At 60.5% G+C, this 22718-nt stretch overlaps 2 protein-coding genes across 4 annotated transcripts; both read left to right on the top strand.

Moving 5' to 3' along the window:
• Window positions 1-905: 905 nt before the first annotated feature.
• Window positions 906-21885, top strand: SCAMP4 (secretory carrier membrane protein 4). 2 transcript variants are annotated; one of them, XM_014796002.2, is made up of 7 exons: window positions 906-992; window positions 7742-7788; window positions 10167-10295; window positions 10632-10788; window positions 12198-12299; window positions 18279-18396; window positions 20041-21885. In XM_014796002.2, the coding sequence occupies exons 2-7, from the start codon at window positions 7782-7784 to the stop codon at window positions 20218-20220; spliced, it is 693 nt and encodes a 230-aa protein (XP_014651488.2). In that variant the 5' UTR covers window positions 906-992; window positions 7742-7781; the 3' UTR covers window positions 20221-21885. The 2 variants fall into 2 exon arrangements, with proteins under 2 accessions (XP_014651488.2, XP_087281955.1); XM_087425829.1 differs by lacking the exon at window positions 906-992 and adding an exon at window positions 6123-6259.
• ADAT3 (adenosine deaminase tRNA specific 3) lies at window positions 915-6258 on the top strand. Of its 2 annotated transcripts, XM_087425828.1 has the most exons (2): window positions 915-992; window positions 4800-6258. In XM_087425828.1, exon 2 carries the CDS (start codon window positions 4811-4813, stop codon window positions 5870-5872), a length of 1062 nt encoding a protein of 353 aa, XP_087281954.1. In that variant the 5' UTR covers window positions 915-992; window positions 4800-4810; the 3' UTR covers window positions 5873-6258. The 2 variants fall into 2 exon arrangements, with proteins under 2 accessions (XP_087281954.1, XP_087281952.1); XM_087425826.1 differs by lacking the exon at window positions 915-992 and having other exon boundaries at window positions 2705-6258.
• Window positions 21886-22718: the final 833 nt, after the last annotated feature.

The raw sequence follows: 22718 nt of genomic DNA, 5'->3' as shown, positions 1-22718 counted from the left end.
TCTCAGGGTCCTGCAGGGTTGAGGAGCTGGGCGGTGGTGGGGACCCCAGGAAGTGGGGTCTCCTCTCCAGCCACCCCCTCCCAGGTAGACATTTGATGGATCTTGGTGGAGAATTCCTTGTTTTTGCAGGAGGGGAGCAAGGAGAAAATGGAAAAATCGCATTTTTTTTCCCCTTCAGGACCCTTTTAGACCTGACTTTTTCTCCTGACTTAGCAATGGGGTTAAACCGGAATCTTCCAACCTCTGCACTGTGGACGTTTGGGGCCGCTTCTGTTTTGGGGGCGTCCTCTGCACTGTCGGGTGTTGGGCAGCATCCCCGGCCTCCAGGTTTCGATGCCATTTGATGCCAAGTGCACTCCTCAGTCGTAACAACCACAAATGTCCCCAGACATTGCCCAGTGTCCCCTGGGGGTGGGGGGACAAATTGCTCGTGGTTGAGAATCACTGGGTTAACTTTGCTTGACTAGAATGAATAACTGGATTAGCTCATAAAATTAGCATGTTTTGCCCAGGAGAGTCAAGTACAGATGGGAAAACTGAGGCCTGGAGTCAGCCTGAGCCCCAGACCAGAATTGGAACCCTACTCCATCCAGGTCTCCAAGAACAGCCCTTCCGGAACCACAGGGCAGCAGCAAACTGGGCTCGGGGAGTGACTGCAGCGGGTGTCGTGTGCCTCTCTGCCTCAGTCTCCCTACTCTGCTGATTTCCCAAAGGGACCGCAGCGTCCGACTTTTCTCGGCCGCCCCCACGGGTCTCGAACCCTTAACTCAACGCTCAACTCCCGGTCACGGGAGCGGCGCTCTGGAGAGGGGCGGAGCGAGGCGGCCGCCCGCGCGGCCTTGTGGGGATTGTAGTCCGGGCCCCGCTCCGCCGCGCGCCGACCCCGCCCCTGGAACTACGCTCCCGTCGTGCCCCGCGGCGCCAGGCGGAGTGGGGCGGGCGGCCGGTTGCTAAGACTTGGTGAAGCGCAGCGCTCGCGCCCGTCTCCTCAGGTAAGCGCGGGGCCACGGGGTCTCGGGCTCTCGCAGTCCAGGCTCCCGCGGAAGGCGAGCGGGGGCAGCCACCGGGGTCTCGGACGCTGGGGGCGCCGGCCGCCGGGGGAGCGAGGGCGCAGCCGGGGCGGGCGCGGGGAGCGGCGCCTGTGCGCGTGTGCGCGGGACGGCCGGGCCGCGGAACCCCGCTCCCCTCGCCCGTCGCCCTTCTGCGCGTGCGCGCGCGCGCGTCCCTCCGGCCCGACGTGGAGGCCCCGTGGGTCCAGCTGCTTCCGGTGCGCCTGCCCTCGGGTCATCGCGGCCAGCCCTCTGCTTCTGGGCTGCCCCGTTTCCAGCTTCCTGCCCGCTTTAGGCGCAGGGTCCCTCCCGAACATTAATAATGCTTCCTGATGCTTATTGCAAGTGTGAATTGTCCAGGCTATTTCATATTCTGGCCTGGGGATAAGGGGTCTCCTCCCGCATCCCACATTTCCGAGGTTCTCGAACTCTCATTAACAGAAGGCCCTTTTATAGGGTGGCCAGGTTCAGGAAGTAAAAACGCAGGACGCCCCGTTAAATTCGAATTCCGTATAAACAACGACTGATTTTTTTTATTTTTCAGTATAACTGTGTCCCAAAGATTGCACAGGACACACTTGCTCCTAAAAGGTGACCCTCTCTGGAAGTCGAATTTAACGTGGCGTCCTATATGTCATCCGGTGACCCCGCTCCACTGCGGGGCTTGTTGGTGATGCGGATTGCGGGCGCCTCCCTTTTCAGGGGGACCGAGTCCTGGAAAGTGCATTTGGAACCAGCACCCCCTGGGGCTGTGGGTGCATCTGAGACCCCAGCGCTGGCTGTTCCTTCTGCTCGGGACTCCCTGCCCTGCTCTGCCGGCCTTCTGGGCCCAGCTGTGGGTCACTGCCTCCGAGGAGCCTTCCTGGACTTCACCCGCCGCAGTCAGGGCCCTGGGCCCCTGAGGAGCTGTGGGGTCGTTGCCAGGCCTCGCGTGGATTTTCTTTCTCACTTTGTGTCCCAGACAGCGCTGTGTGACAGGGATGGTTCCCGTTTCGCAGAGGGGGAAGCTGGGGTTGGGGTTAGGACAGGTGTCTGAGGTCTGACGGCCGGGAAACTTCTTTCCGGGCTGGGCGAGGACTTCTGGGGCAGGGCCACAGCGCACCCTGTCCAGGCTCTTTCCTTCCCCGTCTGGGGATAAGATAAGGCCTCGTGCCTGAAATTTAATTACTGGGTGTCGCCTGCAGAGCCTGACTTGGCTCACTGGAGACGTGCCATTTCCTGTTCCCTCTTGGAGCTAGGGTCCACTGCTGCTGGGACACCAGACCCACAGCCCCTGGGTGCCACCAGCTGCCCCTTGTCCCCAGGAGTTCCAGAGCACGCCCATTTTCCGGGGGGTGCTGGGGGCGTGGGTGGTCCTGAGCCACTGAGAGGACAGGCTGGTACGGGTCCCGTCTCCCTGGTCCAGCCAGACCCTCCAGGGGCTGCGGCACGTGGGGAAGGGGCTGCCTTCGCAATTGAACCTTCCCTGCCCTGGACGGAGGTGGCAGGCTCGGGCACTACTGCTTAAATGTAAACGGAGGGCCTGAGGAGGCTGCGGCCGCCCCCTGGACCCCCTGGAGACAGGAGGTGTTGGCAGAGGGAGCTGGAAGCGGACGAAAGGGGCTGAGCTGGGCAGGGCCCCAGGAGAGAGCGGGGGGAGGGGTGGGGAGCCAGGAGCTGGGGGGTGACCCGAGAAGAGGAACTGGGGTGCAGCAGCTGCCCCAGCCACGCTTCAGATCCCCTGGTGTCTTCAAGCAGAGCGTTTGTGTGTGGGCGCAGGTCGCAGGTGGGCCGTGGGCATCACCCTCTGCAGAGCCTGTTTATTTCTTCTCTGTGAAGGGGTAAGGACCCATCTTGCAGAGGGGCCGGAGCCTGCGAGTCGGTGAGCTGGTGAGCATCTGGCTGCCAGGTCAGATCCCGGCTCTGCCCATCCCAGCCGTGTGGCCCCCGGCAAGTCCCTCCACCTCAGGGAGCCTTGTCTAGTCCCTTAGAGCAGGGGCAGTCCCAGAGCTCCCTCCCGGGTCAGTGGAGCAGTAGAGGAGCCCAGTCGTGGGAGCGTGAGGACCAGCCACTGTCAGCCGAGGCGCCCGGCCTTGTCTGGGGTCTGCTGACCCAGCGCCCATCGCACGTCCTTCTCTTCTCATTCTCTTTAGCAGCAGCTTTGCTGGGATACAGTTCGCTTACCGTGCAGTTCACCCATGGATGATAAATGTTTTCGTGGTTTTTAGTACATTCACAGGGTTGTGCAACTATCATCTCTGTCTAGTTCTGGAACATTCCATCACCCCAAAAAGCAATCCTGTCCCCATTAGCAGTCACTCCGCATCCCCTCCCCAGCCTCTGACAACCACGCAACCACTTTCTGTCTGTGGATATGCCTGTTCTGGACATTTCACATCAATGGACTCACACACCGTGTGTCCTTCTGTGTCTGGTTCTCTCACTGAGCATCGTCTGTTCAAGGTCCATCCACGGTGTGGCTGTGTCAGGGCTTCACTCCTCTTCATGGCTGCGTCATGTTCCAGTGTGTGGATGGACACATTGTGCATGTCCATTCATCTGTCGATGGAGTCTGGGGTTGTGTCCACCTTTTGGCCGTTGTGAACGTGCTGCCATGGACACGTGTGTACAGGTTTCCCTGTGGACGTGTGTTTTCAGTTCTCTTGGGCACATACCTAGGAGGGGAGTGGAGTTGCTGGGTCAGGTGGTGACCGTCCTGTGACTTTTATCCGTCCTCCCTAGGGGCTGGTGGCCCAGCCAGCAGCGTCCCTTTGGCAGCCTCCTTTATTTGTGGCTTGTTTTGTTTCAGTCAGACAGGGGTTGTAGTTGGAAAGGACAAACGAGACTGTGTCTGTTTTTTTGCCCTGGAGACAGTGGGAGCTTTGTGGCCTGGGGCAGGCTGTGTGCCGGGAGCAGGATTCAGAGTCGGCGCCATGGGCTCTCCTGTGGGCCCTGCCTTGCACAGGCGTCAGGAGTGCATGAGGGGCACCCCCACTTCCCACAGCTCCCCCAGCACCTTGGCAACGTACATTTGTCAGACTTGTATTGCGAGCTCAGGACGCATCGTGGTGGGAGAGGACCTCATGTGCCCTCCGAGGGGCCTGGCTGATAAACAAACTGGGGCCCAAGGGGGCGAGGAGTGAGCTAGGGGGCACATCACGAGCAGTACAAGCAGTTAGAGGCCACGTTTTTAAAAAGTACAAAGAAACTGACGAAATTAATTTTAAGAATATGTTTATGTAACCTGAGACACACAAAGTATTATTGCTTCAGCATGTAGTCGGTGTAAAACAGCTGAGATAGTTTACACTCTGTCTTCCGTATTAAGTCTCCGAGATCCAGGGCGTTTCAGCTCATAGCACAGCTCAAATAAAAAGAAAAAAAAAATTGGTGGCAGTTTACACTCTGTGTAGGGCCGGCCCTGTGGCGTAGTGGTCGAGTTTGCGTGCTCCGTTTCGGCAGCCCGGGGTTCACAGGTTCGGATCCTGGGCGTGGACCTACACCCCGCTCATCAAGCCATGCTGTGGCGGCGTCCCACATACAAAGTAGAGGAAGGTGGGCACGGATGTCAGCTCAGGGCCGATCATAAACTCCGTGCAAACCCAGGGTTAGTAGGACGTGGGCGAGAGCGTGGCCTGTGACGCCTTGTACTTGGGCCGGAGCTCCGGACGAGCCTCCCGATGCGGTGTGCTCCTGGGACGAACTCCCCGGCTCAGCCGCGCCTCCCGCGGCTGACGGATGATGCTCTGCTGCGGTCTCTGTCTCCCACAGTCCTGCCGAGGATGGACCCCGCCGTGGGCGCCGCAGAACAGCGTGGGGACGAGAAGGCCGGGAGCCCGCAGCCGGAGCCTGCGCCGTGGCAAGCCCTGCCGGTCCTGTCCGAGCAGCAGTCCGGGGACGTGGAGCTGGTGCTGGCCTACGCCGCGCCCGTCCTCGACAAGCGCCAGACCTCGCGGCTGCTCAAGGAGGTGTCGGCCGTCCATCCGCTGCCCGCCCAGTCTCACCTCAAGAGGGTGCGGCCAAGCCGCGACGCCAGCCACCCGCACGCACTGGACATGCTGCTGTGCCTGGCGGGGCCGGCCGTGGGCACGCGCTCGCTCGCCGAGCTCCTCCCGTGGCCGGCCGTGGACGCCCAGGGCCTGGGACAGCCCTTCTTGGTGCCCGTGCCCGCCCGGCCGCCTCTGACCAGGGGCCAGTTTGAGGAGGCGCGTGCCCACTGGCCCACGTCCTTCCACGAAGACAGGCAGGTGACCCGCGCCCTGGCCGGGCGGCTCTTCTCGGCGCAGGAGCGGGCCACGATGCAGGGCCACATGGAGCGGGCTATCCGAGCGGCGCAGCAGGCGGCCGCGAGGGGCCTGAGGGCCGTGGGGGCCGTGGTGGTGGACCCGGGCTCAGACCGCGTGCTGGCCACGGCCCACGACTGCAGCGGCCCAGCCAGCCCCCTGCTGCACGCCACCATGGTGTGCATTGACCTGGTGGCCCAGGGCCAGGGCCGCGGCGCCTACGACCTCGGGCCCCACCCCGCCTGCTCCTCCGCCCCAGCCACCACCGCCCAGGCCGTCCGGGCGGGCTCCGTGCGCAAGCTGGATGAGGACGTGGACGCGGACGGCCTGCCCTACGTGTGCACTGGCTACGACCTCTACATCACCCGCGAGCCCTGCACCATGTGCGCCATGGCCCTGGTGCACTCCCGCGTGCGGCGCGTCTTCTACGGGGCGCCCTCGCCCGACGGCGCCCTGGGCACCCGCTTCCGCCTGCATGCCCGGCCCGACCTCAACCACCGCTTCCTCGTGTTCCGCGGCGTGCTGGAGGCCCAGTGCCGCCGGCTGGACCCCGACACCTAGGCCCCGGCCCGCCGGCCTCGGGAACGTCTTCTGCTCCCCGCTGGCCTCAGCCTCCGCTCAGACTCCACGGGCGGGCCCCCGCCTCCCTCGTTGTCGTCCGCGGGGCCGCCATCCTGGAGAGTTTTAGAGACGCTCACGCCTCCCAGCCTTGGAGCCAGGACCCATGCTGTTCTCACTGGCCTGTGGGGGCGTGTTTCTGCCCGGACTGAGCTCTCTCCGGGCTTGAGCGTAGCGGGGGTCCAGCGGGCCGTGGAGCCAGGCACTCGGGCCTCACTCCTCCAGCCGCCTTCAGCCCTGAGCCCGCGGTCTGCTGGCCTCGTGTCCCCTTTGTCTCGGGTGTCAGGAAGCAGATCTGATGTGTGGAAATAAACACATCCCCAAAACCAGGTTGGTGTCTGTTGACCAAGACGCGGGGCCGTGGTGACCGAGGGTCCCTGGTTCAGGGCGGCCGCTTCTGCTGAGGGCCTGGGTTTGTACAGGGGGAGGGGAGCTTCTGAGCCGAGTGCGGGCACAGCCAGGCCCCGGGTGGCACCTCCCTGCCTGCGTCCTGGGTCTTGAAGGGTGTGGCTGGCCAGGGTGTGTCTTCACCGGGGTGTAGCCCGCCGGCCTGGACTCAGCTGACCGAGAGGCTCCTTTGAGGCCGTCCCGTTTCCTGTGCTTCACAGGTGGCCAGAGGGGTCTTGCCACAGAGCAGCTAGGACTAGAACCAAAGTGTGAGGACTGCAAGGGCCCGTTTGTCCGTCCAGCAGATGTGCATTGTCTGACCGCACGGGCACTGCAGGGCCCTGAGATGTCCCTGCCCTGAGCCCACCCTGGAGCCCTCAGAGAGGGATGCAGCCGGCTCCTCCCAGCCCCTGGGGCAGGGCAGGGGGGATCTCTGTCCGGGGAGCCGGGGCAGTGGACAGACACTGGGATGGGGCACAAGTCCACCAGTCCTGCAGGCAGGCTGGGCCAGGACAGACGGAGGGTCCGGGCGGGGCCGTTACTGAGCTAAGGGGTGGGCCCTGGGGAACTCGGTGTCACTGGAACCTCTCACCTGGACTCTGGGTGAGAAACACGTCCCCCGCTTCCCGCCCCAGCGCCTGCCTCCAGGCCCGGGTGCCCACCTGCTGCGGTGCCAGGCATGGGGGACCATTCAGGCCCAGCTGTGGCCTGAGGACTGGGCAGGCACTAGACTCAGCCCCGTTGGCCCAGCCCTTTCCTGAAGGTGGCACTGTCCACCCAGAGCCCTTGTGGAACTGGTGAATTCTGCTCAGTTGTGAGCGTTGTAGGCAGCATAGTGTGTGGGGCTACTCCATGACGCAAACTCCTGTGGCTCCTTCTAGGAAGAGCTGCTGGGTGCCTGACTGGTCCCTGGTTACTTCACTCGGGTTGCAGTGGGGTTCTCAGCCCTGCAAGACTCACAGGGGTGAAAACTGTACACCCAGAGAGGTTGTGTGACTTGCCTGAGGTCACACAGCAATAAGTGTGAACCCAGTTCTTGGTGACTCGAAAGTCGGGCCTTGTGGCCGTAAGGAGGCACTCGGAGCCATCCTTTGCTTGTGGGGGATGTTTGGGGGGTAGGGGAGGAAGAGGAGGCGGGAGAGCAGTTGGGGGGGGTTCACCAGGAGCCCAGGAATGTCCTGGCTCCAGCCATGGGTGGATGGGGCTGCAGCCTGACCCCCCATCAGTGCAGATGCTCCCTAGGAGGCTCTGAGGCGAGGTGACAACTGGGGTCAGACATTTGGGGCTGGCCTTGTGGGCAAGAGCCCAGACACCCCCGTGGACGGCCTGGTGGTTAGCACCCTTGGTGGCTGCCTGGGCCTGCAGCCGCTGTCGGGGTCACCGGCATTCGCGGGGACCCCCTGACTATGGCTGTCTCTCCTCTAGGTGGCTGCAGGCTCTGCCCCGGCCAGTCATCACAGCAGAAATGTCCGGTGAGTCTTGCCCAGGGCCCTGCAGCGGGCCTTCTGGCTTCTCTGTTCCTCTGGGAAGTGTCCCTGGGCGGTGGGACCCACCGAGACCCCCATGGGCCCACACCTCTTGATGGGTGTCAGGGTCGCCTCCTGGCGCTGAGTCGGACGAGAAGGAGACGCCCGGTTTCCACGTGAGCCATCCCAGCGAGGGTCTGGCCCTGCAGACCTTCTGCCTTGGGGCTCGTTTTGTGGTTGACACTGTGGTGGGCGCAGAGGTTTGGGTACCTGGGTTCACACCTGCATGTGTGAGACCACAGCCTCCCTCCCCGACGGAAGGTGGCGGGAGGCTGGCAGCAAAGAGCCCGCGGGGCTGCCTGCCCCGTCCTGCGGGGGAACGGGCGAGTAAGTGCGGCCAGGCGGGCCGGGGGCAGCCGGCTGGGGGCAGGGCTGGGGCAGGCACCCTGACCCCCAGTCCCAAGACTGCGCAGGGCGTCTCCCAGCCTCTTTATCTGCCGAGAAACCAAGGTTTCAGAGGGCCGGGCGACTTGGCTGGTGATTTTCAGCCTCCCTCCCATCACGATGCGTGCTGGCGGGACTGGCTGCTGGGGACGTTGCCCCGTCCCCACTGTGGGCGGCGGGAGGTGTGGGGTCGGACGTCAGGCCAGGAAAGGGGGGCCGGTGCCCGAGGGAAGAGCAGGACTCGGGGCTGGGGGGCGAGTGGGAGCTGTTGTCGGGGCCTTGGGCACCCGGCCACAGGGCTTGGATGGGGACACGCGAGGGGTTCGTGACCCGCAGACTGTGGTCCCGTGCTGGCGAGACCCCTGCGGGCCGGCTCCCGGGAGGGGGTGAGGCTGGAGGCCTCCTCCCATTGTCTCATCATGGAGGCGGCAAGGGGGCGAGCTCAGAGCAGATCGAATCCCCCTCCCCTCAGGTTCAGGGTGCTCCATGGCACCCCGTGTCGCTTGGTAAATCCCTGAGGCTTCTCAGTGGCCAACAAGGTGTGGTCTGCCTGGCCCTCCTGGCTTCTCACCCCTGCTCTCAGCGCTCCTAGCCAGGCAGGTGCTCACCCCAGGGCCGTTGCGCTGGCAGTACCCTCCCCTAGAATCCACTGGGCTCCCTCCTTCACTTCCTTAGTCTTCCTTCAAATGCTCCTCTTTGAGTGAGGCCCTCTCTGACCTCCCTTTTAAATCACAGCTGACTGCCCCCCCAGCACCTGTCCCTGGCGGCACCCGCCTGCCCCCTAGCTCTCCTCCCTTACGGCACCTTCTCGAACAGCACACAGTTGCTCAGTTATTACAATTATTGTGGTCCCCTACTGTGGGGTGGCAGCCCTGGAGGACAGGGGTCTGTCTGCTCTGTTCCTTGTCTGGCCTTCGTCAGTGCCCAGGAAACGTGTCCTCAGCCGTGCTGAGGAGCATGCTCTTGGTTGAATCGTGTCCCCAAAAGACATGTTCAAGTCCTGACCCCGGGACCTGTGAACGGACCTGGTTTGCAAATAGGGTCTTTGCGGGTGTAAGTAGCGAAGATAAGGTCACGCTGGAGTGGGGGCTACTGCAGCATGACAGATGTCCTTCTGAGGAGAGGGAAGGTTGGACACAGACACAGGGAGGGGCCATGTGGCCACGGAGGCGGAGATCAGGGCGTTGCGGCCACACGCCCAGGACACCTGGAGCCCCAGATGTTGGAAGAGGCAGGAAGGACCCTCCCATGGAGCCTCCGGAGGGAGCGTCGCCCTGTGACACCGTGATCTCAGATGTCTGGTCTCCAGAACTGGGAGAAGATAAATTTCTGTTGTTTTAAACCCCTAGTTTGTGGTCATTAGTTACAGCGTCCCCAGGAAGCTCGTACATTCTGAGTGCCAGAACTTTCCCTGGAGTCTCAGGTGTTAACAGCATTTGGGCTCTGCCGTGGAGTCTGTGTTTCCTGTGAGCGCTCGAAGAAATCACCAAGAACGTGGTGACTTAAAACTTATCGTCTCACAGTCCTGGAGGTTGGGGTCCCACATGGGCCTCCCTGCACTAAATCCGGGTGTGCTCAGGGCTTTCCTCCCGGAGGCTCCAGGGAGAACTGTCTCCCGCCTTTTCCAGCTTCTAGAGGCGCCGCGTCCTGGGCTTGGGGCCCCTTCCTCCATCTGCACAGCCCGCAGCGCAGCGTCTCCCGTCTCTCTCTGCCTCTGACCCTCTTCCTCCCTCTGATGAGGACCCTGTGATGACCCTGGGCCCCCGGGGATCCAGGGTCATCCCCCATCTCAGAGGCCTCAAGTTAATCCATCTGCAAAGTCCTCTCTGCCAAATGAGGTGACACGTCCACAGGTCCTGGGACCAGGACGGGACGTCTTTGGGGCCGTGACTGAGCTGACCCAGCCTGGTTTTGTTCCGCGGTGTTCTCTGTCCTTGCAGGAAAGGAGAACAATTTCCCGCCGCTGCCCAAGTTCATCCCCCTGAAGCCGTGCTTCTACCAGAACTTCTCCGACGAAATCCCCATCGAGCACCAGGTCCTGGTGAAGAGGATCTACCGGCTGTGGCTGTGTGAGCAGGCGGGCAGGGGAGGGGGGTGGGGGCCTCCCTGCACCACCCCGGGGACCCAGCCCCGGGACAGGTCCAGGCTGCGAAGCTGCCCCGTCCTTGGGTGGCGAGAGCCTGAGGTTTTTGTAATAAATCTCATCTTTCTGATAAAATTCCGTCCCGGCAGGGATATGGTGTGGTAGACAGAGCCGGTGGGGCTGGCTGGGCGGGAACCCCGTCCCCCTGAGCCCTCCTCGGCCCCGTGGTCCCTGCGCCGATGGGAGCTGGCATCCCAGCCCTGCCCGGCCCTCCCAGCGGGGTGGGAGGTGTCCCAGCTCACTGTCCTCGTCCCCTCCCCAGTCTACTGCGCCACCCTGGGCGTCAACCTCGTCGCCTGCCTGGCCTGGTGGATCGGCGGCGGCTCAGGAGCCAACTTCGGCCTGGCCTTGGTCTGGTTGCTGCTCTTCTCCCCCTGCAGCTATGTGTGCTGGTTCCGGCCCGCGTACAAGGCCTTCCGGTGAGTCGGGTGCGGGCGGCCTGCACCGAGGGGGTCTCGGGGGGGTGTCTGGGGCTGCTGGTCAGCTCAGAACTGAGAGTAGCCGGGACGCCCAGCCAGGTGTGTGCTCAGCTCCATGTGGGCGCGCGGGCCCTGGGCCCTGGTCTGCATCTGTCACCCTGCCCCGGGATTAGTAACCGTCCCTTTCTCTTGTCCAGTTTAGATGACAGTTTATATCCAGTCTGCAGATCAAATCAAGCTGCCCGTTTTGTAATAACTGCCTCTTAACCACTCAGAGTTTCTAATATCTTCACAAGGTTGTACAACCATCACCTCCATTTCCAGAACATTCCATCACCCCAAAAAGAAACCCCATCCCCATTAGCAGTCATTCCGCATCCCCTCCCCAGCCCCTGGCAACCACAAACCCACTGTCTGTCTGTGGATGTGCCTGTTCTGGACATTTCACATCAGTGGACTCACACACCGTGCGTCCCTCTGTGTCTGGGTTCTCTCACTGAGCATCATGTGTTCAAGGTCGGTCCACGGTGTGGCTGTGTCAGGGCTTCACTCCTTTTCACGGCTGAGTAATACTTCAGTGTGTGGATGGACGTATTCGTCCGTTGAGGCACTTGGATTTTTGCACGTTTTGGCTGTTGTGAATCGTGCTGCTGTGGATATCGCACCCCCCAGGCCCTGCTGCCCAGGCGTGTGCCATGCTTGCCCCTAGATGGTCCCTGAATCCCAGACTGTCAGAGTGAGTCAGAAAGGGCCCCTGGTGCCCTCCTCCAGAAACCCACCCATATTTGCAGACGCTAGAAGGGGCTGTGACTTGGGGTCCCCGGCTGTCTTGGGCAGCCGTGTGCAAGAACACAGCAATGTGCAGGGCTTTGCAGACAGCCTGGGGGCAGCCCTGCACTACGAGAGCTTCCCTGCCTCCTCCCGCCCCTCCTCCGGCTCCAGGTCCCCCCAGCACCTGCCCTCCCGTCAGTGCACTGGAAACGGCCCGGGAGAGGGCCCTCTGCAGCCGCCCCATGGCCTCAGGGCAGCATGCAGAAACCGGTGTAGTGTGGACAACATCTCGAATTTGAGAGGCACCATCTTCCCAGATTAACCTCTGATACCCGCGTGAACGTGGGTGTGCCACACCAGATGCAGTAAAGCCCTTAAGATGCAGGAGGATGGCCCCAGCTCCTTCCCAGTAAGGGGTCCGTCGATGTAGCATCTTTACAGAGGTGCCGTGTTTTGGCCCCTGCGGTCAGAACCCAGTTTGAGCACAGGTGTGGTAATCCGTGAGTCGGCGGGTTTGTCATTATTTGAAGGAGGAAAGAAGCCCCCGCCTTGCCGTCTCGCCACACACCTCCCCCTTCGGGTCGTGATCTCTGAGGGGCCGGGGCCTCGGTAATGGCTCTGTTTTCTTTTTCTTTCAGAGCCGACAGCTCCTTTAACTTCATGGCGTTTTTCTTCATCTTTGGAGCCCAGTTTGTTCTGACCGTCATCCAGGCAGTCGGCTTCTCCGGGTGGGGTGCATGGTAAGCCAGGCCCGCGGGGGCCGTGTCGATAAACGTGCCAACATGACGCGTGTGAACTGTAGACATACGAGGAAGACGCGTGTATCCATCAGCAAGGGCTGCGTGTTGTAACACATAGACCCCGAAACTTGTAATGGCCGGAAGGGAGTAGAAGTTTGCCCCCTGCTCTTGTAAACACTCCGAGGAGGTGCCAGCCAGCAGGGTCGGGTGTCTGTCTCCAATTTGTCTGCCTTTGTGGTATTATGTGAAGGTTCTGTGGCTGCTGTAACAAATTATGCCAAATTTAGTTTAAAATGAAACACGCTTGTCATCTCATGGACCTGGAGGTTGGGGGTCCTACATGGTCTCAATGGCTAAAATCCAGGTGCGGGCAGGGCTGGCCCTCCGGAGGCTCCAGGGAGAACCGTCTCCTGCCTTTTCCAGCTTCTAGAGGCGCCGCGTCCTGCGCTGGGGGCCCCTTCCTCCGTCTGCACAGCCCGCAGCGCAGCATCTCCCGTCTCTCTCTGCCTCTGACCCTCCTCCTCTGATGAGGACCCTGTGATGCCACTGGGCCCCGGGGATCCAGGGTCATCTCCCCTCTCAGGGGCCTTGACTTTATCCATCTGCAGAGACCCTCTGCTATGTGAGGTGACACGTCCACAGGTCCCAGGACTAGGATGGGAACGTCTTTGGGGCTGTCATCCTGCCCACCCCGCAGGTATCTTCAGCATGCAGTGTTGGGTGGGAGACGGCTGAGGTGCTGCCTGGCTGTGTCCTGATGTGGTCTCTTGGTTGCTGTTTCTCGGAATGTCAGGAGCTCGATCTGTCTGTGTGGTCAGAGCTCCCCCATTCCGGGAAGTTTTCTGGTCTCACATCTTTGCGAGTTTCTCTCACTCCACTTGTGGGTTGTCTAGCTCTCGGTTTGGGGCGTCAGGTTGCCGTGGTTTTCTTGGTTTTCGTTCCTGTCGCTCTTTCTCTCTGTCCGCTGGGGGCGCCGCCACAATCTGTCCTCCTCACTGGAGACAGTTGTTCGCTCTCTTGTTCTTTGTGGCCTGTCTGGGTGTTCACAGCCTCGTGAACCCGGCTCCTCGAAGCTCCCTCCGTGTTCTCTGTTTCCCACCGGGTCCTCCCGCCTCCTCTGCACAGAGCCTCGAGGCATCTGCTTCTCGCCGGCTCATTTCCAGAATACCTCTCCCCTGCCCCCATCTCCCTGACGTCGTCCCCTCCCCGCATGGTGAGCAGATGGGCTCTGAATATTGAGTTTCTTCTTGGCTAACACCCTCCCAGATCTGGGTCTGGAGGGCCAGTGAGGTGTTCTCTTGGGTTCCCCAGGACCGCCCCCAGGTGCGGGGATTGGGAGGACCCCAGGACTCCACAGTGGTCATCCTGGTGGCCGTGGTTTATACAGAGAAAGGACACGAAACAAAGTGAGCAGAGGACAGGCACGTGGGACAGGGGCAGGGAGACCAGGCAGAAGCTTCCAGAGTCCTCTCCCAGGGGAGTCCCACAGGACGTGCCTAATTCCCCCAAACCAGACGTGACAGCACGTGTGAGGTGTCGTCTCAGGGGCTCAGAGACTCAGGCCCAGAGTTCCCACTGGAGTCATGCAGGGCATCCGCCCGGCACGGACAAGAGTCCAAACCCAGGAGGAGAGCAGGTGCTCGGCTTGGACCTCGTGTGTGCACAGACAGTTTAGGGCGGGGGAGCCCCCGGAGTGCAGTCCCAGATGCCACTGGAGGCCAGCCTGGCAAGCTGGCCTTTCCGAAGTCACAGCCTCCGGTCTGCTGTTTAGCCCTTTTCTGTCCGGTGCCCCCACCGCCACCGTTTCTACGCGGGGCAGGCGGAGTGTGCACCTTCCTCGGGGGCTGGCTTGTGGAAAGGCCCCCTCAGGAGTTTCCTTTCCCTCTGTGAGTGGGGGTGGAACAGGGCAGGGGACGGGCACCCGAGCAGGTGGTGACCTCGGGGAAGGGGCTGTTCTGAGGCGTTTTCCTTTTCTGTAAAATTAAGAGGATGATGATGATAGTAATAATACCACTGCTTGTGCGAGCAGGTCCAGGCCCTTCCGTGCACTGACTTGTCTGCTCCTCATAAAGGGGCGACATCACTCCCATTCTGCAGATGGGGAGACCAAGGCCCAGGCAGAGCAAGTCTCTGGGAGGCTCGGCACCCGGAGCCCCTTCACTTCCTGTGAGTGTGCGGGCAGCTGGCCCTCCTGGCTCCGGGTTCTTTGAATGTTCTGGCACAGGCACCTCTGAGCCTGGCTCAGGTGCCTGGAGGAGACTGCACTTGCAGTGCCCTCGGCCTCCTGGGGTCGGTGCAGGAAGCACCGGGCCGGGAGCTGGGACCCTGGAGCTGCAGCTCCACCAGCCTGGGTTCACCCCAGACAGTGCAGCCTGGGTCTCCCCATCCTGTGGTCTCCCCTCTCCTGGCCCCGGGTGGCCGGCAGTCCCACGGCTTACCACCAGGGGGCGGGCGACCTCGAGCTGCGCATGGTCCCAGCGCCCGGGGCATTCCTGGTGGGCGCAGGAGCAGCTCCCGGTGAGAACAGTTTGCTGTGGAGCCTTCCAGGCTCAGGCTCATCCTCACGCAGAGGGGCGGCTCTCAGAGCCCCTGTCCCGTCTCCGGCTCCACGGTCGCGGCTCCCCGCCGGTCCCCTGTCCTGGTCTCTGTCCCTCCCCGCACACTCCAGTCCCCCATCGTCTCCTCGGCACACCTTCCCCGAGAAACTGTGAAGGAGAAGGATTTTTAAAATGTATAAAAATATATATACACGTGAGCACGATGCTGTTCACACCTAAGAAGGCAACCCTAATTCTTTAGCATGGCCAGGTGCTCAGAAGTGTTCACACCATCCATGTCTCTTAAATTTACTTCTTTTTTTTTTGTGAGGAGATCAGCCCTGTGCTAACATCTGCCAATCCTCCTCTTTTTGCTGAGGAAGACCGGCCCTGGGCTAACGTCCGTGCCCATCTTCCTCCACTTTATATGGGACGCCACCACAGCATTGCTTGACAAGCGGTGTGTCGGTGCGCGCCCGGGATCTGAACCTGCAAACTTTTTTTTTTTTTTAAAGATTTTATTTATTTTATTTTTCCCCCCAAAGCCCCAGTGGATAGTTGTGTGTCGTAGCTGCACATCCTTCTAGTTGCTGTATGTGGGACTCGGCCTCAGGATGAACGGAGAAGTGGTGCCTCGATGCGCACCCGGGATCCGAACCCGGGCCACCAGCATCGCAGCGCGCGCACTTAACCACCAAGCCACAGGGCCGGCCCATGAACCTGCAAACTTTAGGCCGCTGACGCAGAGCGTGTGCACTTAACCGCTGTGCCACTGGGCCAGCCACTACTGCTTCTTAAATAGGCTTTTTATATCCGGCTACTTTGAGGTTTGCAGAAAGGTGCAGACAGGACAGAGCGTGGCCGTCTCCCCTGTTAGCCCCTGACAGGCCTCAGCCACAACTAGAGATGGGCTAGGAGCGGTGCCCTTCCCAGACCACAGGTTCTGTGTGGATTTCCGCCGCATTTCCATGAACATCCTTTCCCTGTTCAGGATTCCGTGTGGCTTTTATTTAAGTTTTGCTTTAGAGGTTTGTTCACATCAGGCTGCAGGTGAGGGGTGCGCATTTCCCAGGTGGTGTTTCTCTCAAGCTCTCCCTCATCTGTGGGCTCCATCGTCCTGGAGAGATTCCCACAGTCGGGGATTTTAGAATAATGGCTTTATTGAGATACACTTCATAGACCAGGAATTCACCCTTTTAAAAAGTGTACAATTCACTGGTTTTCAGTATATTCACAAGGTTGGGCAACCATCAACACTATCTAATTCCAGAATATTCTCATCATCCCAAACAGAAACCCCGTCCCCATCAGCAGTCACCCCCAGCCCCTGGCAACCACAAACCCACTTTCTGTCTGTGGATCTGCCTGTTCTGGACATTTCACATCAATGGAATCACACACCGTGTGTCCTTCGGTGTGTCTGGTTCTCTCACTGAGCATCGTGTGTTCAAGGTCCATCCACGGTGTGGCTGTGTCAGGGCTTCACTCCTCTTCATGGCTGCGTCGTATTCTGGTGTGGATGGACCACGTTGTGTGTTATCCATTCATCCATCAATGGACAATGGGGCTGTTTATACTTTTTTGCTATTGTTAGTAGTGCTGCTCTGAAATTCCTATCAGTTTCCACGTGGACACGTTTTCGTTTCTCTCGGGTCTCCCCCCCGGTATGGCCGGGTGACCTAGTAACTCTTTTAACCTTCTGAGGATCGGCCAGACTCCCGCACAGATTTTGCAGGCTGCATCCTGTGCTATCCTTTCGTGTTCTGTCCCCTCTCCCTCGTTCTGTTCTAGGGGAGCACCTGGCGCCCCTGTCCCCTCCCTGGTGCCCACTCTCCGTCTCCAGGCCCCTCTCCAGCCTCCCTGCTCCCCACCACTTCTCCCTCGGCCTCTTCCGGGTGCAGCTGGGATGCAGCAGGCTGGTTCACTGTCTGTAGCTGAGCGAGGCCGGTTTATCACCCGCTGTTCCTGAGTGGCGTCATCCCGGGTCGTAAATGAGATTGTTCTCTCGGGAGCAGCCAGCCGCCAGCTGGCTCCTGGGCGTGTCTGGGAGGCTGGTGCCGCCGCGGCGGAGCAGGCTCCCCGTTCTACATCCCCCGCCCGTGGGCGCGTCCACTCTCCCCGGAGACCACGATCCGCGGGCTGGGCCCCCACCCGCCCAACTCCATGTTCTGGGGCCCAGGTCCGGTGGGAGATCATTCGTCCCCAGAGTGACGCCCCCAGCAGGCCCAGCACCTCCTCCCCTCCCGGGAGCCCCTGCCCACAGGACAGCGTCCAGCCGCGCCAGCTGCCTGTCCATCCCACCCAGCGCCCCCTGCGCCCTCCGGCTGCTGCCCTTGCTCACGCCCCTGGAAGTGCAGAGCACTGTGCATAGAGCGTGTGTGCTGTGTTCACGTGTACACGTGTGTACACATGTGTAGTATATAGATGATACCCACACGCACACGTTTTTATAAATGCTCTCTGGAAGGAGACATGGCAGATGGGTTACGTTGGTTCCCTCTGGGCTGGGGAGGGGGGTTGGCGAGAGAGAGACTATTTAGTGTATGTTCTTTTAAGTTTTCCTGGATCTTAACCTTAAGCCACGTGGTTTTATTACCTGTTAAGAAAAAATATTCTCAAAAATTCCATATTTCCTGTCTCCCCGCTCCCAGCAGCAAACGTGGGTAACAAGATGGATGTTCTTCTATATGGTCTGAGAACGTAACAGGGTTCTTAGGCTCTTGCTGTACCTGACAGATCTTCAATTTTTTTTCTTTCCTCTTGTTTTTTTAGTGTCTCAGTATTCCATCTGTGGCTGTAGCATAATTTGTGTTTGTGTCGTTCCCAGCCCGTGGACATTTAGGTTCCTCCCAGCTTTTCGTTATTACAAACAACTGCTGTAGCATGAATTCTTGTAAGTAGAATTAGAGTAGTTGGGGTGAAAGGGCGTACACTCCTACTGACAAGGTGGTGTTCGTATCTCCTTCCCTCATACACACGAGGTTTGCCATTATAATGGTAGAAGAATGATGCCTTGTTCTAACTTGCATGTCTTTGTTGGTGGGTTTGAGCATCATTTCTTTCTTTTTTTTTGAAGATTTTATTTATTTATTTTTCTTCCCCAAAGCCCCAGTAGATAGTTGTACGTCATAGCTGCATATCCTAGTTGCTGTATGTGGGACTCGGCCTCAGCATGGCCGGAGAAGCGGTGCCTCGGTGCGTGCCCGGGATCCGAACCCGGGCCACCAGCAGCGGAGCGCGTGCACTCAACCGCTAAGCCATGGGGCCAGCCCTGAGCATCATTTCTTATGTTTATTGGCCTCCTGGTAGTCCTTGTACAAATTGCCCGTCTCTGCTAGTTGTTTGTCTTTTTCTTGTTGATTTCTCGGAGTTCTTTACATATGAAGAATGGTGGGCAGGGTCTGGTGGACATGCTGGCACCCACGCTCTCTTCTCCTTGCAGTGGTTGGCTGGCAGCGATCGGGTTCTTCCAGACCAGTGTCGGGGCCGCCGTGATCATGCTGCTTCCAGCCATCATGTTCTCCATGTCAGCCGCCATGATGGCCATTGTGATCATGAAGGTAAGTCCTCTGGGTCCTGGGACGTCCAGCTTCTTCCCACGCTTCCTGTTGCCGACCCCCTGGCCGCGGGGGCTCATCTCAGCCCCCATGCCTGCTGGGGGGCATTTCAGGCGTAAGAGACTGAGTGTCCTGGAAGTGGGGTGATCTCTGTCAGCAGGGCAGACCCTCCCGTTGTCTGCACCCTCAACTGCTCTAGCCAGGACCCTGCCTGCCCCGCCACGTGTTGCCATTTACAGTTAAATTCAAATTAAGTAAAATCAAATAAAACTAAAAATTCAGCGCATCCATCGCGGCCACCTCGTCCCGAGCGCTCAGGTGCCAACCGTCTCCAGCGTCGTGGGAAGCTCCGCCTAATGGAGACTTCCAGCGGGGAACCTTTGCATTGCGGTCCCGAATTCATCAGCCACATGAGGGTTGTTCCGGAACTACGTGAAAGCCAACAGGCGACGACGAGGCTGACAGTGCGTCCGCCCCAGCCTTCCCGGGGGTGGCCGTCCTGGCTGTCTGTCTGCTGTGCACGGGGGCGCTGCTCCAGAAGCCAGCCCTGCGCCAGGCGACAGGATTGCCAGTGATGTTTAGAAACTGGGTTTGGAGCCCCGTCAAGCCTCCTTGCTGTGCAATCCCGGTGGTCACAGCACAGTCACAGTCTGGGCTATTTGATCCGTGCCCTTGTCTGGGAGACAGAGGAGAGCTCGGCGCCCCCATATTTGCGCCCCAAAATCCTTTCAGCTGTCTGGATGATCTGAAGGGACAAGAGGGGAGAGATGAGCAGAAACTGTGAGCGTGCTTAGAGACACCACGGTGGGTCTCGGCGAGATTCCAGGACGGGGTCCACGGGGAGCTAACCACCTTCCAGCCGGGATCTTCTACTCGGAAAACCGAATGCTAATACCAGCCGAAGATGCCTGGGAGGCACGGGAAAGCAGGGGTTTCGGGGTTCAAAGTAGAGTGCACTCCCCCAAAACAAGACAGAGAGGCCTCCTCTGTCGGGATCCGCAGGAGCACCCCAGGTTTGGTGGTTCGCAGGAAAGAAGAAAGACGATTCCAGCGGGAAATGACAAAGCGTTCAGCTTCACTAATGATCAAGAGCCTGAAGTGAAAACGCTGCTGTCTTGCTTCTTGAATTTGCCGCGGTTTCTAGAATAGTACAGCGCGGGGTTCCCAGGGCACGGTCGTTCTGGACGGTGAGGAGTCCGTGGTCCGTCCCCAGGGGTCCCTGCTGAGGAGATAATTGCCCGCCCAGAGACGGCTGTTTGTGTTGTGGGGGCTCCGGGCCTAACGCGCCCGCGTCAGGAGGCCCAAGGAATCCCCAGTTTCTCCTGCCAGGCGCCGCCCCTTGAGGCGGTGAGTGTCGGGCGAGCCGTCCACAGGGAGAGACAGGCCCCAACCGGCCAGCCAGAAATAAGAGCTTGTGGCTGGGTGTGGGCCACAAAGAGGCAGCAGAAATCCACACCGAGAGGCGACTGGGACCTTCTGAGTCCCTGATCTCGGCGTCTCTGCGTTTTCTAGTTTCCACAGAGACCCTTCTGTTACTTTGGTAATCCATTTAAGAAAAGCGTTGCCTGAAGCTCGAGCAGGTCTCTCCATCACACACACCCTCGCTGATTTCTCTGCTCTCTGCCCCCCTGCCCTCCACCCCTGCAGGTGCACAAGATCTACCGGGGGGCCGGCGGAAGCTTCCAGAAGGCGCAGACGGAGTGGAACACGGGCACTTGGCGGAACCCGCCGTCTCGGGAGGCACAGTACAACAACTTCTCGGGGAACAGCCTGCCCGAGTACCCCACCGTGCCCAGCTACCCGGCCGGCGGCAGCCAGTGGCCTTAGATGGAGCGGCCAGCCTGCCTCCCCCCCCACTCCTGCTGCCACCCTGGGTCCCCTGAGCCCCTAAGCCTGTACCCCTGCCCTTTCCAGGCAGCGGCTCGGCCCTCCCCCAGCTGGGACGGCAGGAGGGGCTGGTGGACTAGGGCTCCCAGCCGGGCGGGCGGACCCTGGGGGCTCTCGAGGACCCACACCCACCTTCATCTTAGTCCCAAGAGCCGAGCTCCTTGCAGACACTGCCCAGAGCTGTCCAGCCTCTGCCGTCCAGCAGAAGGACGCTCCTTCTGCCCCCAAAACATTTGCCCCAAAACAGTGTAGTGGCCACACCCTCTCCCCTCGGGGTCTCGGCGGTCGCCGCATGCCCAGGAAGAGGGAGGCCTTGGCACCAGATTCTGGGCCCCTCCGGGCGACAGAGGGACTTGATGTATAGTGGGGTCGTCCATATCTCTGTCCTCCCAAGTCCCCGCCCACCTGCAGTAGGAGGGCTCACGGGGATGAGCCCTTGGGGACGGCCAGAGCCGGCTTTGCCGCCTCTGTGCAGTGATCTGAGCCCCTGTCTGTCTGTCCATCCACCCCGGTCGCTCTGCGCTGCGCTCCTTGGCTGCTGTGGGGCCAGCTTGCCTCTGGCCTTCCTGCCCACGGTCACTCGCGTCCACAGACGCGCGCTCTTCCCCGTAGTGGTTTAGAGCTCCAGTGCCCTGGTGTGGTTACAGGAGAGAGGCCCCACTACCCCCCGCCCGTACCGGGACAAAACCTGGGACGGAATCCCTTTGGGAGAGGAGAGGGACCGTTGGCCTCTGCCCCCACCCCCACCCTCAGCGTGCAGACAGAGGAAAACAGGTGGCGTCTTGAGGTCACTGCCTGCCCCAAGGCCGGGCGTCGGAGGGTGATGCTGGGCCGGCTGCTCAGGGGCTGCGGGGCCACACGGCCCTTTTCTGGATCTGCAGGAAGCAGGAGATTGAGTTTCTCAGGAGAGCGGCCTTTTAGGAGATGACATGACCCATCTCTGTGCCTTATTGAGGAATCTGAACAGCCGTCACTTTGCTCTGCTCCCCTCCTCCGATTCTTCTAGCTCCTTCCAGACCAGGGGACCGAGCACCCCGGGGGGGGTCACCACAGCACCTGCGTGAGCAGACGGACCAAAGGAGGCCTCTTGGTGGCCGCTTAGCCCATGCTGGCCAGGCTTCCCGGGTGCCCCGACGCTGCCCCTTGGCCCCTTCCTCCCGACACCCCGCTCCGCTGGACACCCGCCTCTCCAGAAGCCCCCGGCCCGTGGGGCCGGACCTGTTCCCCGCACCCGCGCTTGCTTGCCTTAGCTACTTGTGCCGTGGTCCCTGGAGAAAGTGGCTGCGTCCAGGTCCCCAGAGGACGAGGCCTCCGGATGGAGACCCCAGCCTCGGGTCTCCTGGCATCCCGTAACACCCCCGAGCCAGCCTCCTGCACTGAGAGGCTCACGCTGTGCTAACCGTGGGGCTGAATCTCGTCATGACCCTAACGCCAATGGTGACAGCCCGTTCACCAGGTGTCACCAGGCATAGGAGGAACACCGTGCATTCGCCCACAGCACCCTCCCCCGTGCCCCCCACCGTATTTGGCACCTTTGTTAATACATGGTAGTTAGTGGTTTTTGTTACCTGAAAATATCCTGGAAATAAATACATTTTTTCTGCATCGGACTGAGCCTCCTTCCGAGGGGGCTGTTTGTGGCGTGTGTGTGTGCATGTGTACCCGCCTGGGCCTTCGTCCCGTCGTAGGATCGCAGCACACACGGCCTCGAGCAGAATAAACCAGGAGCAGCCTGTGCACCCGACCCCGGGCCCTGTCATCGAGGTGGCCGACACCCCCACACACCCCGCAGTGGGTCTCACGGGCTGTCCCCACCCGTGGCCCCTGCCCCGATGTGGCGCCTGAACCTCCCTGCGCCCCGAGAGAGGAGCCCAGCATGGCCCAAACACCTCCTCCTCATGCCCTGTCCACGCATCGCCACGGTGGACGCGGGAGGGAGGGCGGGGGTCTGTTATTCCACAGGACATTGTCACCACAAAGCGGAAGGAAACCAGACCCACACAGAGAAACCTGACAGCCCAGAGCAATTGGTGGCTTGAACTGTCCCCCCAAATTCACATGTGGAGGTGCTGACCCCAGCACCTCAGAAGGGGCTCATTTGGATAGAGAGTCGTCGTAGACGTGTCGTCAGTTACAACGAGGGCGTGAGGGTGGCCCCTAATCCAGTGTAACCGGTGTTCTGGTAGAAGGGACATCTGGACAGACGCACACAGAGAGCCCCACGTGAAGATGGAGGCAGAGATGGGGGTGACGCATCGACAAGCCAGGGAATGCCGAAGATGCCAGTGACCCCAGAGCCAGGAGAGCATGTGACAGCCCCAGGAAAGGAGCAAAGAAGTCAGGGAACCGAGGACAAAAGGCTGAGAGCACAGTGCTCCGGGATGTGCCAGCCACACAACGCAGGCCTGGAGGATGGAGAGTGGGCGGGGCTCAAACTA

Source organism: Ceratotherium simum, chromosome 39 (assembly GCF_057802395.1).
Source record: "Ceratotherium simum simum isolate JZ-2026a chromosome 39, ASM5780239v1, whole genome shotgun sequence".
In the NCBI taxonomy this organism is placed as follows: domain Eukaryota; kingdom Metazoa; phylum Chordata; class Mammalia; order Perissodactyla; family Rhinocerotidae; genus Ceratotherium; species Ceratotherium simum.
Note: the sequence above shows the minus strand (reverse complement) of the source record. Positions and strands in the feature narration are given on the sequence as shown.

Bases quoted from the DNA above. Each gene is read 5' to 3' on its own strand.
- ADAT3 (XM_087425826.1), top strand. From the start codon at position 4,709: ATGCGGTGTGCTCCTGGGACGAACTCCCCGGCTCAGCCGCGCCTCCCG.
- SCAMP4 (XM_087425829.1), top strand. From the start codon at position 6,228: ATGTGTGGAAATAAACACATCCCCAAAACCAG. The intron at 6,260-7,741 runs GTTGGTGTCTGT...TCTCTCCTCTAG, and splicing joins AAACACATCCCCAAAACCAG to GTGGCTGCAGGCTCTGCCCC. The intron at 12,300-18,278 runs GTAAGCCAGGCC...TTCTCCTTGCAG, and splicing joins TTCTCCGGGTGGGGTGCATG to TGGTTGGCTGGCAGCGATCG.